The sequence below is a fragment of the Clinocottus analis genome, unplaced genomic scaffold (genome assembly GCF_023055335.1).
Source record: "Clinocottus analis isolate CAN_PGR_092001 unplaced genomic scaffold, fCliAna1.0.p SCAF_7, whole genome shotgun sequence".
In the NCBI taxonomy this organism is placed as follows: domain Eukaryota; kingdom Metazoa; phylum Chordata; class Actinopteri; order Perciformes; family Cottidae; genus Clinocottus; species Clinocottus analis.
Genome location: NW_027176229.1, coordinates 2,753,228 through 2,770,000, shown reverse-complemented (window position 1 = coordinate 2,770,000; position 16,773 = coordinate 2,753,228). Strand labels below are relative to the sequence as shown.

Below are 16,773 nucleotides of genomic sequence, written 5' to 3'. Positions count from 1 at the left end.
GCACATGGTGATCAATCAGGGAGAGGCAAGGTGAGGCCAAAGTTTACCCAAATATCATTTTGAGAATCTATCCGTCTGTCAGTCTCCCGCTATCTTATCATCCATCTTGGCTGACTCTTCATCCTCTGACCCTCACTCTCCTGTTTCCCTCTAATTATTTACCATCTTCTGATTCCTTTATTACGGCTGCAGCGTTTATTCACTCTTTGTTTGACTTGTCCCTCAACACTTTGCTGGCGCAAATTATATGGTTTCAAGTTTAATGCGGTCAGACACAACCAAAAGATTTGAATGTGTAAATGTTTACAGATCTCACTCGCAAAAGCAAAACCTGCAAAAGATTGTGAAAACACCGACCCAAAAATGTGTGAGTCCATCAATCAAAAACAAACTCAGTTCATTGGTTCCAACTGAAGACTTTATTAACAACTCATATCCCTTTCATAAAAGGCTGTGTCATTTCCTGACACAGCTGCACACTGTGGACATCCTGATCACCTGATGTGCTAGCTATTCGCTCAGTGTGCTACATTGAGGTCAAACTATATGCTGTGTTTATTTGTATTTGAAGTAATCCCCTCCCACACACTTCAACAAGATATTACTTTTATTTTTCATTTTTTTAATCAATTGTAATATTTGCTTTGATCATAAGGCCTTTTAGCCATCATGTTCTCAAGTGTGTTGTAATGAATTAATTGTTGAATATGACTACAAAAAAACGTGTCCTTATATTTCACCAACGTGAACACACACTGGCGTTGTAGGCATTCGGGCATCTGACGGTATTAAACAATATTAGAAACTTCAAGCAACAGTAAAAAGAGGACAAATAATTACCGTGTGGTTTTTCTATGTTTCAGATGATTGATCGTGGAATGTTCAGCCGAGTTTCCTTTAGTGATCTTTTTTCTTTGCTGGGATGCATATTCATTTGAAAGCAATAACCGATGATGTAATTACATCACTCACTCACTCAGTTAGTGGTAGGCTTTGGCTGGCTCCCACTTTTTAGCACTCCAGCCAAAAATAGGCAGCTTCTTTCCTGGTTTACTCTAGCGATTAGGTAAAAGCACCACCACATCGGAATAATGCCGCAGTTGCCTAAATGACGGAAATCCACCAAGTGCAGCAATAATTAGGAAATAGCGTTTTCCAAAAAGACACCTGTCAGAATTCTGCATAGAGCTGGAGGCAGGACATCATTTGACCGAGTCGGCCGCCTCATAATCCTCTATTTCACCCAGATCAACAATGTGTCTTGTTTTTAATAATGTTTCAAACAATAATGGAATTCGATGGGACGATGAAGTTGAAGGATAGATTGCATCAAACACACACAACACTTACCACAATAAAAACATACATTGTGAATTTGGGTCTTTGCCCGGAATTAGTTGACAATAATCGCACAAGTCATTAATAAACTGTACAATAACTAATTGATTGGTAATGCAAGTTGTTATTAGTCGCCCACACATGTAGCTGTTTCCATCTGGCTGCTAGTTGTGTTTGCTAACAAACAAAAAGAATGCAAACACAGCATATGTTTATGCAATCTAAAAACATAAAGTTGATTTTTTTATAAAATAATAATAGTGATAGTGGTTGTAGTTGTCGCAATAACATATTGGTAAGGAACCATAACAAGGGTTTTTTCCAATGAAGTCATCATCCGTAAAATAAAATAACAGCTGTATTAGTGGGCAGCAGTGCAGTCAGACATACAGAGTGTAGAGTAGATGTGTGTCCCTCCCCATGACCATGCCCACGTCGATGTGTGTTTACCGTCCGGCTATGTGACAGATGGGCCCAGCGAGCGCTGCAGCCTCTCTCCCACTTCCTGTGATGACCAGTCCTCTAGGTGTCATACTACGGGCGTTCTTCTCCATAAGCCCCCTCACAGGTGGTACCATAGTCTGGGCTTTGATGTCCCAGCTGCTGGGTAGAAACACAAGTTCACGCTGTGCGACCCAGGTGGGGTGGAGGGGGGGAGGGGGGGTTGTTGGAAATTGAGTCCTTCATTATGCCAACCAACTCGTAGGATCCAAAGTCAAACCTCCAATCTCTTCTTTTTTGTCCCCACTACTCTGCAGAGAGTCAATATGTAGTTATGTACTCCACTCGGTGTCAAGAACAAGGCGCTCTGGGAGAGAGTCACGACCCGGGAAGCTTGTTTAAACGATGATGAATGCGGTGATGAATGGAGAGTGGTGCACTGACGGAAATGAAGGCGCAGACGTCTCCCGAGGCCTTTCATCTGTGCCGTGCACGCATTATGTATTCCGATCACATCTCTGTAATGACCCTCGGATGGACTGAGCCTCTCTCCGGGGGAGGGGAGGAGGAGAGAGAGCCACAAGAGCTTTCCAGTATTCACTGTTTATTCACACTACTCTGCTTGAACAAAGACTAAAGAGGCCCCACAAAAACGCACACACATTAGCAGATGGAAAATGAGGTGGTGGATTGCCTTGGCGGGGCATTTAAATAATAAGATTGACTGAGTTATGCGTGTCAATTTTAAAAGCAGTCAATTTCTTTACTGAAAGAATGCCGAGCAGATCCACTTTCTTCTCCGTGTGGTTACAATAGGTCGTATACAACCCATGAATCACGAGCTTCTGCAGCAAATCCTCTTCAGGGCAGCATTGTTGAAATGTATATTGCGTGTGTAATCCATGACGCCTCCATAAATCTTTACAAGAGAATCCAGCGCTGCCTTCATCTCCTGTTATACATTCTCACCTGCCAGCACAGAGCGTCAGGGATCCTCCCGCTGGTTTATCCACCTTTGAAACGCTTCAAAATATTTCCGGCTTCAACCTGTCAGTATGTGGTTCTGACCACAGAGGAGCTTTTCAAGTGCTTTTCTCTTTCTTTTTCTTTTCCTTTTTTCGTCGCTCGGTATGAGCAGGGGGATGTTTACTGTGGACACTTATTTCTCCCTGTGGGCTGTTGTGATTGTCATCTTGCCAGCTGTCAATCACTGTCTACATCCTGGAAGGCCAGAGGACATGCTGAGAAGCCGCTGAAGCCTCCTGCCCCAAACCCTGTCCAACCTACTCCTCCCCACCCTGATAGTGTTCCATTAAAGCTTAAAGATGTGTTCTTGGAGATTTTCAAAGGCTCATCTCAATCTTTTGAAGACACAGTTTGCTTAGGTCAGACATTTTCCCTTCGCCTCTGAGGTTTTGTGGGGCGTAAAATCCCTCAATCTATTAAGGCCGAAACAGCTTTGTCCTGGTGGGAAAAATGCCTTTAATGATGGAACTAGTTTCCATACGTGTGCTTTATGTAACCATTTGGGACATAGTGCTGAATGTCATTTATTATGGTCAAGACTCTCCCCGTGCTTTTCAGAATCTGTTCTCTAGAGTTTGAAGGTTAAAACGATAATCGAGGTTGTCAGTAGACGTGCACAAGCGTGTCCAACCAAGTGACATCGATCTCGATGGGAAATGACGACTTTATCGACCCATTTACAGAAAAGTGAGGACAGACGCTTGACTTGCCCGCTATATTGTGTGGCTTGTGTGATGCAGTGTTGATTCAGAGCCCCTCTCATTATTGCAGCACTTGTGTTTCACATCTGCTGCTATAATGAGAACACAAATTGTAACCGAATTTCCAGAAAATCTGCAAAAGCAAACGCAGTTGAATGCTTGTTTCCATCTTCTATCGTTATGCAATTATTATATATTGTAGGAGTGTGTTCATTGACTTACGCAGTAGGTGGCCAATTATTGCAGAAGAAGAGGAAGTCAATCAAATCTCAAGCAGTGAAAGAGTTGTGTTTATCTGCCACTTCTCTTTGCATCAACGGAGCAGAAATTTCATTGGACATTGAAGTCAAGTGCTTTTCTTACACTGTCATTTATTTGCTAAATCTGTTTCTATTGCACTTGTTTGTTTTTTTTATGATGCATTCACTTTTCCACCACAGTCAAACGCAAAAAACGCTTTTTATATTTTTTTTAGACATTCCAACTCTGGGAGGAGAAATGTTTTAGAGACTCATGATGTCACTGACATATACATATATATATATATATATATATATATATATATATATATATATATATATATATATATATATATATATATACATATATATATATATATATATATATACATATATATATATATATATATATATATATATATATATATATACATATATATATATATATATATATATATATATATATATACATATATATATATATATGGCAATGTTAAATCAACATGAGTTAATATCAAATCCAATGAGTAGTTGTACATCTCATATATATATATATATATATATATATATATATATATATATATATATATATATATATATATATGTGTGTGTGTGTGTGTATATGTGTATGTATGTATATTTTTTTAAGCACATTAAAATGTTTAAAAGAAAACAAATATTCAACAGAAATGTAAACAGTAAAGAAAGAAAACAAGTAAGAAAACAAGTGCATTCCAGTTAGTTTCACTGTTGCTGTTGTCGCTTTGAAGCTTTTGTGACACTCAACACTTCCTGCTAATGTTTCACTTTAAAAACCTGCTAACAGATTAGAAATAATCACTTAATGGAAATTCAAACAGTAGCTTTTGATTGTTAATGGCAAATTTACATTTGGGACTGACGGTGGTGCTGGAGAACAGCTCAGAGAACATATAGAATTGAAAAGAAGAATACATTTGCTCAATCAATTTTGATATATTTAGCCCGTTAGATGTTGTACAAGGGCACACTTTGGCCCAATAGTAGTGCTAGAGAAAAAACCAGGGGATCATTACAACATCTACTACATCTAGAATCATGACAATCAAGCAGCACATTTTATAGAAATCTGCAAAGTTGCTGAGATATCTTGTGTTGAATAAAGTGTAAACAGAGGGCCAGACTGCCCAACATCGATTGGCATCGCAATCCCTAAGGCCCCACCAATAAATCAACCATGTCTTCAAAGTAAGACCTGTATTAATGGCATGTTTAAAATAGTGCATTGCTGTATATTTTGAGTGCAGTACAAACTTGGAAATATAAAGTTTGTTTTAAAGAGATGGGGATTAAAGTGGACATTGATTTTCAGTGTGGCCATCATCTTTTCCATTTAACTGTTGAAATAGACCTATGACTCAGCTCACGTCAATCCATCCACACACACACACACACACACACACACACACACACACACACACACACACACACACACACACACACAGAATGCCTGATAAGTTGTACAAGCTGAGTATATAGTACATAGGGATGAACAGGCCTGTACAACAGCAGGTAACTATTCCAAACAAATAGGGCCATTTCCCCTCCTGACTCCACCCTCGAACAAAGTGGTGAAACTCTGCGCTGGCACCAGAGGCTGTGAGGTGCTTTAGCTGAAGATCCCTCTCCTCCCCGACAAAGTAGCCTCCTGTTGGCAACGAAGTGAAAATACAAGTTCTGTTCTTGTTTCTGTCACATTAATCCAATAAGTAAACTGAATACATACTGAACCAAAACATATATGGACCCTGCACCTTTTCCTGCTCCTTATTTTGCGTCATTGTTCTATTATATTCTACTATTGCCGCTGTTATGGGTTAATCCTATCAGATAAGGAAAAACTACCCCAAAAAACATAGAAGAAACCTTTCTTACGTGGAAAAATGGGAAGAAACCTTCAGGAGAGCAACAGAGGAGGATCCGTCTCCCCAGATGGACAGAAGAAATAGATGTCATGTGACCACAATAAACAACGTAACAGAGTTACAGGACATTACATAAATATGACAGAATTTATTCATATAATGATTAGTAGGCATGGACCACAATCCAGGTATTACAAGACAGGTCGGTCCACGGCGAGCAGGTTAGCACGCTCATCTTAGTAGATAGCCCAAGGTCAACACTGTGACCTCGTCACATCCTGTTGAAGATAAAGTTCATGAGAGATTCAAATTCTGATGAGGTATTACACATTGCATGTTTCATTTTGAAGACACTGACTTTCTCCATCTGTAAACTTTGTCATGTAGTGTTCATAGCAAAGATCACAGATTGTCATGATTAATATCAATAGTAGTGGTTATAGTAATAAAGGTGGCCCAGACATTATAGTTCATGGTTGTTTTGGATATGATTTCAGAAACAAGAAGAATACACAATAAGGCTTAATTTGACAAAATATACTATTGTTTATCTGTTAATCACACAGGTGCTTGAAGCATTTATTCAACTTGTTCAGGGATTTCAGAAGTTATTTTTAGTTTTAGAGTAGCTCCTCGATGATAAGTGACCAAATAGCATGATGAGTTGTTTCAAGTGATCCACCTTGTTCCTTACTCTCATTTACCCGTCAAGTGGAGTTACAGAAGGCCATGGTCTCGGATTATAGATGAAGTCGTATCAAAATTGGTCCACTAGTCATTATAAATCAAGGCCAAGAGCACTGTGATGTTTTCTTAAACAAATCGGTGATTAGCTTAAGTTGTTGTTTATGTTTTGCAGTGTTGTTCTTTCAGTCGAGTAACTTTGTCGGTCCTTGATTACTGAAGTTGTTGTGATAAATGCCTTTTAGCTGAAAGGAGACAGTAGCAGAAGATAGATGTTGAACTAAAAGTGCACGTCTTTGCTAGAGTTTTGCAGCGATGTAAGGAGGCTCACCTCTAGATGCCTATTTGATTAATGGATCCGTGCACCACATAAGGTGTCTGCATCAACTTAAAAATGGACAAAAGCACAGTGGGACAAGCAGGTGGGAGACTACAAGCAAATAAAGGTGAAGCTAATGGAGTGTGCTAATGTGTGCATTTATTAAGCCTGCCATCTCCTCTCCACTGGCCCAATCTGCCACTTTGCACGGCTCCCCGGGTCTCCGAGGAGTGAGTCATTGCTCACTTTAAATGATGCAGCTCATCGAGGGGCTCGAGAAGCTGCGTCGCGGAGCCCTTCGCCGTGATGACGAGTGGAATTGAGAGTCCACTGGCCGTCTTTACGCTTCTTTAAGGTGGCTGCCCGGCTCTCGGGTCTGAGTTGCGGGCTTGTTAAGGAGGAGGTAATCTGCTCCTCGCCTGCACTTTGCATTAAATGTGTGATCAGGCTCAGCGCTGTTAGCTGAGGGATTGAGAACTCCCTCCGGAGCGGTCAGGAGAAGGGATGATGTTGACATAACAGAAAAACCGACTGTGAGCCAGGAGTGGGTGTGAAGTGAGATGACGGGTCAAATGTTGGGGCGGTAATTTGTGAGTCTGGAGTTGTCGCAGTGGAGCGAGCATTTACAAGGAAGCAGCATTTAATTCAGACATTGTATTGCAATAGTTCAGATCCTCACAAGTCTCTTTGTGGAAAAACATTCTGGGCTTTTAAAACGTATAAGTAAAGTTAAAGTAACATTTTTTAAGCAATTAAGAGTGCACCATTGCATTAGAGATAGACGATCCAGTTTGTGGGATATTATTTCATCCATTTAAAGCAGGCTGTTCTCATTTTCTGTTTGTACACGCAGTATACCTGAAAAAAATACCATAATTACATAATTACTCGATTTCATGTATTCTGTAAACAAGAAAGATTTTTTTCAGCTTTTTGGGGGCGTTTTTTCTGATCTGATGTGAAGTCCCGGGACAGGGATGTCGTATGTGTACAGATTGTAAAGCCCTGCGGGGCGAATTTGTAATTTGTGATTCTGGGCTGCACAAAATAAACTGATTTGAATTAAATAGAAGTAATCGTGAGCAAGGACCTGCAGAGCTGCCTCTAAGGAAGAAAGCTAGCGCAGCATAAAGAGCGACAAGCACAGGTTTGTCACCAGGAGAGCACTGTTCAAGTTCCTTTTAAAGCTAAATGTATATGTTGACTTATTTTAATTTTCAGAACTTTACCTTTTTTACTTTTGTCTCGTAATTTCTAACACCACATACTCATGATACTTAACAAGTGTTCTTATTTTATGTCATAAATGTCACTTAAATGTCAAAAAACATTATATTTCCTTAACCTAATTAAGTAGCTTTGTTACATGAACAAATTCTGCACACAGACATTCTTATTAGAAGACGGGAAAACATTTTGTTTTAAAAGATGGCTGTGGTTGGCTCTGTTGGAAACCAATCCTTAACCACTATGGTACTGGTGCCATGATGTATCTCATGCACAGCGTCGTGATGTGAGCCGATCCGTCTTTTTTCACAGAAAAGTAATGAGCAATCTCTGGGCACTAGAGAATGAAATGAGTTAGAGAATGAGAAAGAAGTAGATGTGGAAGTGCTTTTATTAGGCATTGAGAATGTGGACAGGAGCATGTATGCAATATAAAATGTCTTGAAGTATAATTATGGTAAATCTAGTTGTGGCCAACATTTGCAATGATTGATATTGATGTATTTTTATCAATTGCTGAGATCTGGGAATGTGGTAAATGTTAAGTGGACTTGTGCTTTTCTAGACTTCCGACCACTCACAGCATTTCGACATGTAATATGTCATTTAGACCCGTTCACACTCTGCTGGCAGGGGCTACTATGCATCAGGACTATCTAACATTCATAGATACGTTCATTCATAAACCGCAGGGAGCCATTTTGGGGGTTTTGCCGAGGACTCATTGAACTGCGGATCCTCCTGAAGGACAACCGCTGTACCACTGAGCCACAGTCACCCCTGCATCAGTATGTGGACATCCGGACACACAATGAAGACAAGTCCTAAACAACGGTTTTAAAATGCGAAACGCAGATATGGGGTGACACAGAATATTGTGAGATAAAAATATGTTGTGAATTGTTTTGAATGCATTTGGACTTTGAAATGTTTGAAAGTCAGGAAACCGAAACTACACCACTAGAAGTAATGGAGACAATGGACTCATTCTACAAATAGTTTAATAGGGTTCACTACAAGCCCGCTTGGAATAGGTGCCGACAACGTTATATGCACTTCACTTGTCTCTCCTGTGTGTGGAGAGGCTGACTCCCACACTTGGTGAAACACAAGAACAGAGGAGAGTAATGAGCTTGTAAAATTTCAGCAATGGCGCCTCCTTGTAGCCTCATTTCTATCTGCAACACTGCAGAAATACAGAGTTTAACTAGAATGACAAGACATGCGCAAAAAAAGAAGCTCTGCAGTATTTAAATGTTGATTTTAGAATACATGTGTAAATGTTATGCATGTTATGAATGTGATTATTTATATATATATATATATATATATATATATATATATATATATATGTATATATATATATATATATATATATATATATATATATATATGTATGTATATATATATATATATATATATATACATACACACACACACACACACACACACACACACACACACACACACTATTGCTGTCAAACGATTTAAATATTAAATATTATCGCACTTATGTCATAGTTAACTCGCGATTAATCACAATTAATTGCTTTTTTTTCTCTTAACATGAAAAAGTGCATTGGCTTGCTTCATGCAAATGTTTTATTTTATTGAAAAACAACTGCCAAACAGGGCGGTTCAAAATAAAATGGTAAAGTGCACATTTCAGGTAAACAAGGGCGACAGAGAGAGAGAGAGAGAGAGAGAGAGAGAGAGAGAGAGAGGAGAACATAGCAGTCAGGCTTCGTAGGTCCTGTTGTTGGATGTTTTATTTATTATATCAGCTAGATCCTCGTCCTCCACAACGCTAACAGGCTACACGCAGTAGCATCATTTAGCTGTGGCTGCAGTACGTTTGTTCTTTGTTGTGGTGTCCATGTGTTTCTGTCTGAAGTCATCTGTTTGTGTCTGGCCGTGACGAGCGGGCGCAGAGTTAGCATCAGCTGTGTGCTTGGCCATCGAGTGGTATTTCATACTGGATAGCTACGATGATAGCTCAGTTCACAATGACAAACGGCTCATACCACTTCGGTCTTGTCAAGGGAACCACGTCTTATCATTCATTTTGCCGTATCCCGCTCACCATTCATTCTATTCAACCCGTAACATTAGCCTGGCTTCCAAGCGCAAACGACATGCCCATTGTTTTGCGTCCGGTTGAGCTACATCCGGGGTCGAAAAATTAAAACTGATTGCGTTCAAATTGGTTTGCGTTAACGCCGTTAATAACGCACTAATATGACAGAACTAATATAAACTAAAGTATTGGACATTTTCACCAGTTGATCGTGATAGAGGAAAAGTTAATGGATTACCAATGTCATTAGGGTTCATCCTTTGGGGGTGATAAATATCGACTATATGTAGTGGAGAGGTATATTTCATTGGAAAAGGTAAATGTTTTACCTGCTGGTGGCTCTACGGGAAAAATCAAATCAGATCTTCAAAGTCATTTGTGATTAATTCCAATCCAGACCAAAGTGATAAAGAGACTACTATCAACAGACAGATGTGCCGATCTCTTTGAACTACGCTGCTAGCTTGACTGATAAGGTCCCAGCGAGCCAATGAAACACAATCTAAGGAAGGTTGGAGTTAACTGTATACCTTTGTTCAGACGTCACAGAGTGCATAACTATATAAGAAAATGCAAGACACTGAACAAGCCCTCTGCATAGGGACCTAATATGTTTTTTTGGTTATGTGTTTGTCTTGAGAACACCTCGAAAAAAAGTAGTTTACATCAACTAACTAGAGTCTGCAGCTTTTCTGAGCATCATGTTTCTTCTGTCTTTTAAGTGTTGAGGAATTATCTATAGTGTACTGTACGCTGAAGCTGCTGCTTCCATGATAACTAGAAATCACATCCGTTGCTCTCTGATCTGATGTGAGCTTAGAAAGCTTTATTTAGGCATTGATCTTCTCTGTCACCACCCCGCCTGCCCTTTTTTCTTAACCCAACCACCGCCACTGCTGCGGCCACCGTGCACTGGCAAGTTAATGTAAGTCACTTTTTAATGAGTTCACTCCAGCTTTCTGTCTGATCGCAGTGACTTTTTCAGCCTGTGCCTTAACAAAATTCTGCACTCTGGTTCCGTAGCACTGTGGGACATTTCAGGAGCAGTAGCCCACAAGGAGAGATATTAAAACTATATTTTGCACAGTTTGAATTGGGATTTTATTCGGGGTAGGTCAATGAATTATCAACCATACATAGCATTGAACACGCCGTCGGAGCAAAGCGATGTTCTGCTGTGGACGGGGGCAGAAACACAACTTATTTAGGTCACATAAAAAAGATCAATATTAGCTTCAGTGTACGCTATATTTCGAATATCTTTACCGCTTCACCTTGCCACCCCTTTCTGACATGTGACTGAAGCTGCTATTGATGCTTTCTTCAAAGCCGAAGACTCCGTTGACAAAACCACTAATTGTAGCTTGTGGAACAACGGCTGGCTGAAGGCAAGGGGGAAGAGGTTGACATATTTAATTGAATTAATTGATAAATTAATTATGGTTAAGTCAAATGAAGAACAGTGCCCACAATCTTAACAGATACTGCGATAAACAACATGAGGCCCAATGCAGCTGTTCCAGTCCACCTTTTCTTGAGTGAACGGTTTATTTTCATCAGACATTATGGCTCATGTTAGTGGGGGAGGAAAAGTACTCTCTTTGTTAAGCATTTCACATTAAGTGTTTTTCAGTCCTGCGGTACACTAATGTGTTGCAGACATGCTAAAAGTAAGACTGCATATGTATAGGAAACACAATGTCCTGCAATTTCTAACATACTTAATTCTGCTGCCAGATTATTTTCATGTGTTTTTTACAATTTATCTCATTCTCTTTCTATGTGTGTGTGTGTGTGTGTGTGTGTGTGTGTGTGTGTGTGTGTATTTGTGTGCGTGTATGTGTGTGTGTCACGGTGTGTTTAGTGTCCAAACACTGGAAGGCTGTGAAATCCTCCTGGGCCCAGAGGTGACATATGGCCCTCCGGTCCTGGACCTCTTCACCCCAGTGGCCATGACCATCGCTCACTGCGCTGAGGTGGACACAGAGAACTGGAACATCCAGCTTAAAAGGAAAACCCAGGACAGCAAGTGGGAGGTGAGAGCTGCGGGCCCACACCCGTCAAGTGCAGTACAGCCCATTAAGATCTTCGCTCAGCTCAGACATGGCGCTTCGCTCCCCTCCATTGTCTTTTTTCCCAATGGCCCTTTTTGTTAGGGCTAAATTTCAACAGGGGGGTAAGGCGAGGTAAACGGCCCAAACCTCTGTTGTTTCCACTGTTTAGGATTGTAGTACAACGCCTGCCTGCTACACCTCAAGACTAGATCATAAATGACTTTGAAGTGCAGATCTTATTGACAAAGTAAACACCAGTGAAATATCAGTCACAGCGTAAAAGTTTAAAAAAAGTATAGGTGCTATTGAAGTCGTGCTGTGATGTCGCCATCTAGCGTCCCCATATTGAACACCGGGCCCATAATTTGTTGTTTTCACTCGAACCAATATTTAAAGGAAATATTTTCTATCCCACTGACTAGCTGTCTCACTTGATAATATGTTATTGTACAATAATGGAAGAACATTTACTGTATTAATGCGTATTGTTCGATGTAGCTATAACATCTGGATCTACCAACCTGGTAAAACATGCCCACACTGCCGAGGTGACAAAAGAAGGTAAACTAAATTTGAAAGCAAAGAGCTGCCAATGCCGTCAAAATTTCTTGTGAAATCTTTTAGTTCTCCTCTTTTGTTGCACTGTTGCAATAGTGCAACACAACAAGACCCTGAGATCAGAGTATAGAACCCTGAGATCAGAGGATAGAACCCTGAGATCAGAGCATAGAACCCTGAGATCAGAGCATAGAACCCTGAGATCAGAGCATACAACCATGCGATCAGAACATAGAACACTGACGTCAGAGAACCCAGAGTTCAGAGCGTTGTGCGAGACAAGATGTTTAAATCAGGTCCCATTGGGGGGGACCAGAAGAGGGGCTTTGCCTTTCTATTAAATCTGGATCTTAATAAAGTGTAGACCGCATGTGAACATCTTAGAACCGCTGTCTGAGACCTGAAAACTCACCTTTTTAAGAAAGCTGCTAAAATATCTTTTATAGGCTCTGCTTTTAAATATATCTTCAAAAATGTTCATGTTTTATTCTGCTTTGCAGCACTTTGAGATTGTTTAAATATAAAGTGCAATACAAATAAAATGTATTATTATTATAAGTCACTGCTGATGAAACCACAACATTTCATCATTTAATTTATTTAAATAAGAGTTTTAAATAACAAAAAAATGAGGGACTTTTATTGTGAACAATTTACAAGAAATGAAATGTGTTTTTATCTACCGTTTCAACAGCCACTCCTTAGATTACGAAATATATTCAATCCCTATCCGATCAAGCAGGCCACATAGACACATATGGACACAACTAAGTTTCAATCTGGTGCATCCAGTACATACAGACATACAGTATCAGATGTCACACGGTGTAGGACAGCGCAACACTGGATGCCACAGTTTGTTGACTCTGTTATCTCCCTGTGTTTGCTGACCTTTTATATATGGGCTTTAAGTGGTAAAAGGTCCTGTTAGCGAGCGCACGTGTGTCAGGTGAGTTATGCGTGAGCCATAAAGGACTGTTGGGGCTTTGTGGGGATGCTCATTGATCCAGCCTCCTGCTCTCTGTGGGCTCAGAGGGTGACATAAGACCCCATGAAGGTAACACTGCCGGTCCGGCAGGGGGGAAATAAAGAAACAATTACAGCGTGTAATGGGTCAGAAGAGGCATGGCTGCTGTCAGTCAGTGGGAGAGTGGTGGTGGCGGGATTGCAACGGGGGAGGTATAAGGGGCAGTTAGACAAGGGCAGTATCGATTAGTGGATCAGGAAAGACATGGCATGCTGAATTTAGATGTGAGGCTATCAGGCGGAGAGTCATGGAGATTGTTTCACTGGCTGGGCACGACTCTCCATTTGCCTCCCCAGACATTTCCCAACCCCCATCACACATTTGAACATCAACACTCACATATCTAACACACCATCAACACCAAACACAAGCAAGCGATGCAACTTGTTTCTCGTTAGTTTCGCTCGAATGCTTTGGAATAGAAAACATTGTATGTATATGTATGTGTTCCAACAATGTCAGCTTTTCATTCTTTTTCTTTAACCCCTTCTTCCAAGAAGACGATCTTAATCCCAAACCCAAAGGCATGAGAAGCCCAATCGCTGTCTTCACTTTGCATTATTTGCTCATGTTTTTGACCAGCAACATGAAGAGAATATTCTTTCACGCGGTAATGTAAATGTAAAGCTGATATATATATATATATATATATATATATATATATATATATATATATATATATATATATATATATATATATATATTTGGCAAGCTGAGCATGGGTCAAAATAATGAATACGACAGCTTTGTCCCTGGCTGTTGTTGTGGTTGTCAGGGCTTTAAAGAGCTTATAATTTAGAGGAAGAAGGTCCATTTTCCTGCTTTTTGCATTGTCTTTTTTTTGTCCTGAATTATGTTTTTCTTAATTGTGTAAATGGCTGATGTAAAAAATATTCAAGAGCTGCTACCACAAGCAAAGATGCAACATAATGGACCTTATTCCTCAGTAAATGTAGAGGGGAGTGCACCTCCAGTGGAGTGCGGAGGTATTACACGTGGTGTGCGGTGGGGAAATGCAGAATTTATTTATTTCAAGACCTTTATTGAGAACTTTACATATTACACAAGTAAACGGACATGAAACTTTAAATGTTTACGTTACGCCGTTAGTAGGTTACGCTGGCGCGACTTGCCAATTCTTGGCGTTTTCACAGAGATCTCATGGAGATCACGGCGATGAATTGAGAGCGACCGTATTAAGCCTGCAACCCCGTTTTAAAAAATATTGTACCTGCTTTCCTAAGCAGGCACATTGCAGACACTAATACTGATGAAACTTGTGGCTCACACATATCTGCACTCATCCTGTTTTGTTTAGCACAGGTTGCCCGTTATTGTTATTATCTTGAAAAGATATTCAGTGTAAAACTCAGTAAAACTCTTTATTGACAAATATTTAAACGTGTTTTGTTTAGTTTTTCACAGGTTGCACGTTAGTGTTATCATCTTAAAAAGATATTCACTGCAAAACAGGTTAATTGCAACCATAATAAGCTATTTATTTTGGCCAAATATTAGTTATGTTTTGCACAGATAACTTTATTTGCATTGTTCTAACAAAGTGATTGAACATGTTGTTTGTTTTTGTCTGATGGAGCAATCTGGTTTATTGGAAATGATTGCAATTTTCTTTGTTATTATTATTAGAAAAGGCACGGATGGAGGAGTCACAAAAAGTTATTTCAACAAAAATTCGGCATGGATCATTTGGTTACTATTTGGTTGGGGCGGTGGGCAACTTGTTTCTTCCTTCAAAATGGGGCGTAGTGTTTAAAAATTGTAAAATTGGGTTTAGTTGTATGGAAATGTAATTCTATAGGAGACTTGGTTGTCTATGATTGAGCCCAAGGCGCTGTAGCTGGCTAACACAATAAAACTCGGCCCTTCTCCATACGTATTAACACAAAGACATGAGATGCGTGAGCGGCTGCTCGCTTCACTCATTTGTTCGTCTTTGTAAGATAAGAGACCTTGAGAGACCTCTTCAGGTCCTCTCGGTCAGTGATTGATGTTGTTTGGAAGAGTTCTCCTGATCGACAGCTTGTGTGCTGACCAAGGTGTCACCACTTTGTTAGTTTGTGTATTTTCTCTCCGCTCCTTTGAGTTTAACATCATGTTCACCTAACCTTGTCATGTATAAGTATTATAGGTTTGCCAGTGTGTGACAAAAATGTTTTTTTTTTAACTTTATGTGTAAGAGGACAATTTCTTAAGATGTGCAGGTGGTGTGAATGAGGAAGGAGACCGGAGGGGATGTGAGTGAATACAAGATTCATGTCGCTTTGAGATTTCACTGTAATATTAAAAGAGGTCAAAGCTTCTTGGTTAGAAATAATGACTTACTATTGAGGGCTAACCTAAAGAGAGAGAGAGAGAGAAAAAGAGAGAGAGAGGGAGAGAAAAAGAGAGAGAGCGTTTTGACGATGCATAATACCTGCAAATGTACAGTTCCAATAAAATAACTTATTCCAGCTGTCGTTAGAATACACACTACCCACAGAAGACTCCTCAGCACTCCCAGCCACGCTACATTGTTATTCAGTGCCATATTGCTGTGAGTTAAGCCGCGTTTAAGAGGATGCTGAAAGCATGAGTATAAAATGCATAAACATAAAGTGTTCACAGAAGGAATCCAGACACCTGATGTGAATGTGGCTGAACATGTGTGGTAGCATTTCTCACTTCACGTTGCATCTCATTGAGCATTACAGTGTGTTCAAAATGCTGCAGAACACACGGACAATGAGGCAAGTCCATAGATTATGGAGAATTCCAGCTATGTGGCAGTTACGCCGGTGTTCTAAAGCAGTCTTGCGGGACATGATGGCTGGTAATGTGCCATACGGCCAATTAACTTGTGATTATTTGCGAGGGAATAAATACGGCTCCTCAGGCTGTGCTTTAGCATGCCGTTTGGTGTCACGACTTCTCATTAAATGGCATAATCACATGTAGTTCATGGATTTATCTGCCTGCAAGGATAAGGCTTGCAACATGCTGCATGACTATATTGTGAGAGGTCTGGCTAATGGTTTGAAGGTGATTTTGGTGCACTTTGCCTTCCTCGGCCTGTATTATTCTTCTGCAGGAAAAGATGACCGTTTGGCTTCCTCGTAGGTTCAAGGATTACTAAAAATGTCCACTTGGACGTCACTTACTCACCCCGTGTTGCCTTGAA

The 16,773-nt window shown here is 40.1% G+C and overlaps 1 protein-coding gene across 2 annotated transcripts in view; it reads left to right on the top strand.

The window, feature by feature from the left end:
* Positions 1–16,773, top strand: part of unc5db (unc-5 netrin receptor Db) — a 187,428-nt gene that overhangs the window by 148,338 nt on the left and 22,317 nt on the right. For both annotated transcript variants that reach the window (XM_068605066.1, XM_068605065.1), the window contains 2 exons: positions 1–30; positions 11,821–11,992. The exon at positions 1–30 is cut by the window's left edge and continues 55 nt beyond it. In XM_068605066.1, the coding sequence (XP_068461167.1) occupies positions 1–30; positions 11,821–11,992 (202 nt within the window). The remainder of the gene's footprint in view (positions 31–11,820; positions 11,993–16,773) is intronic.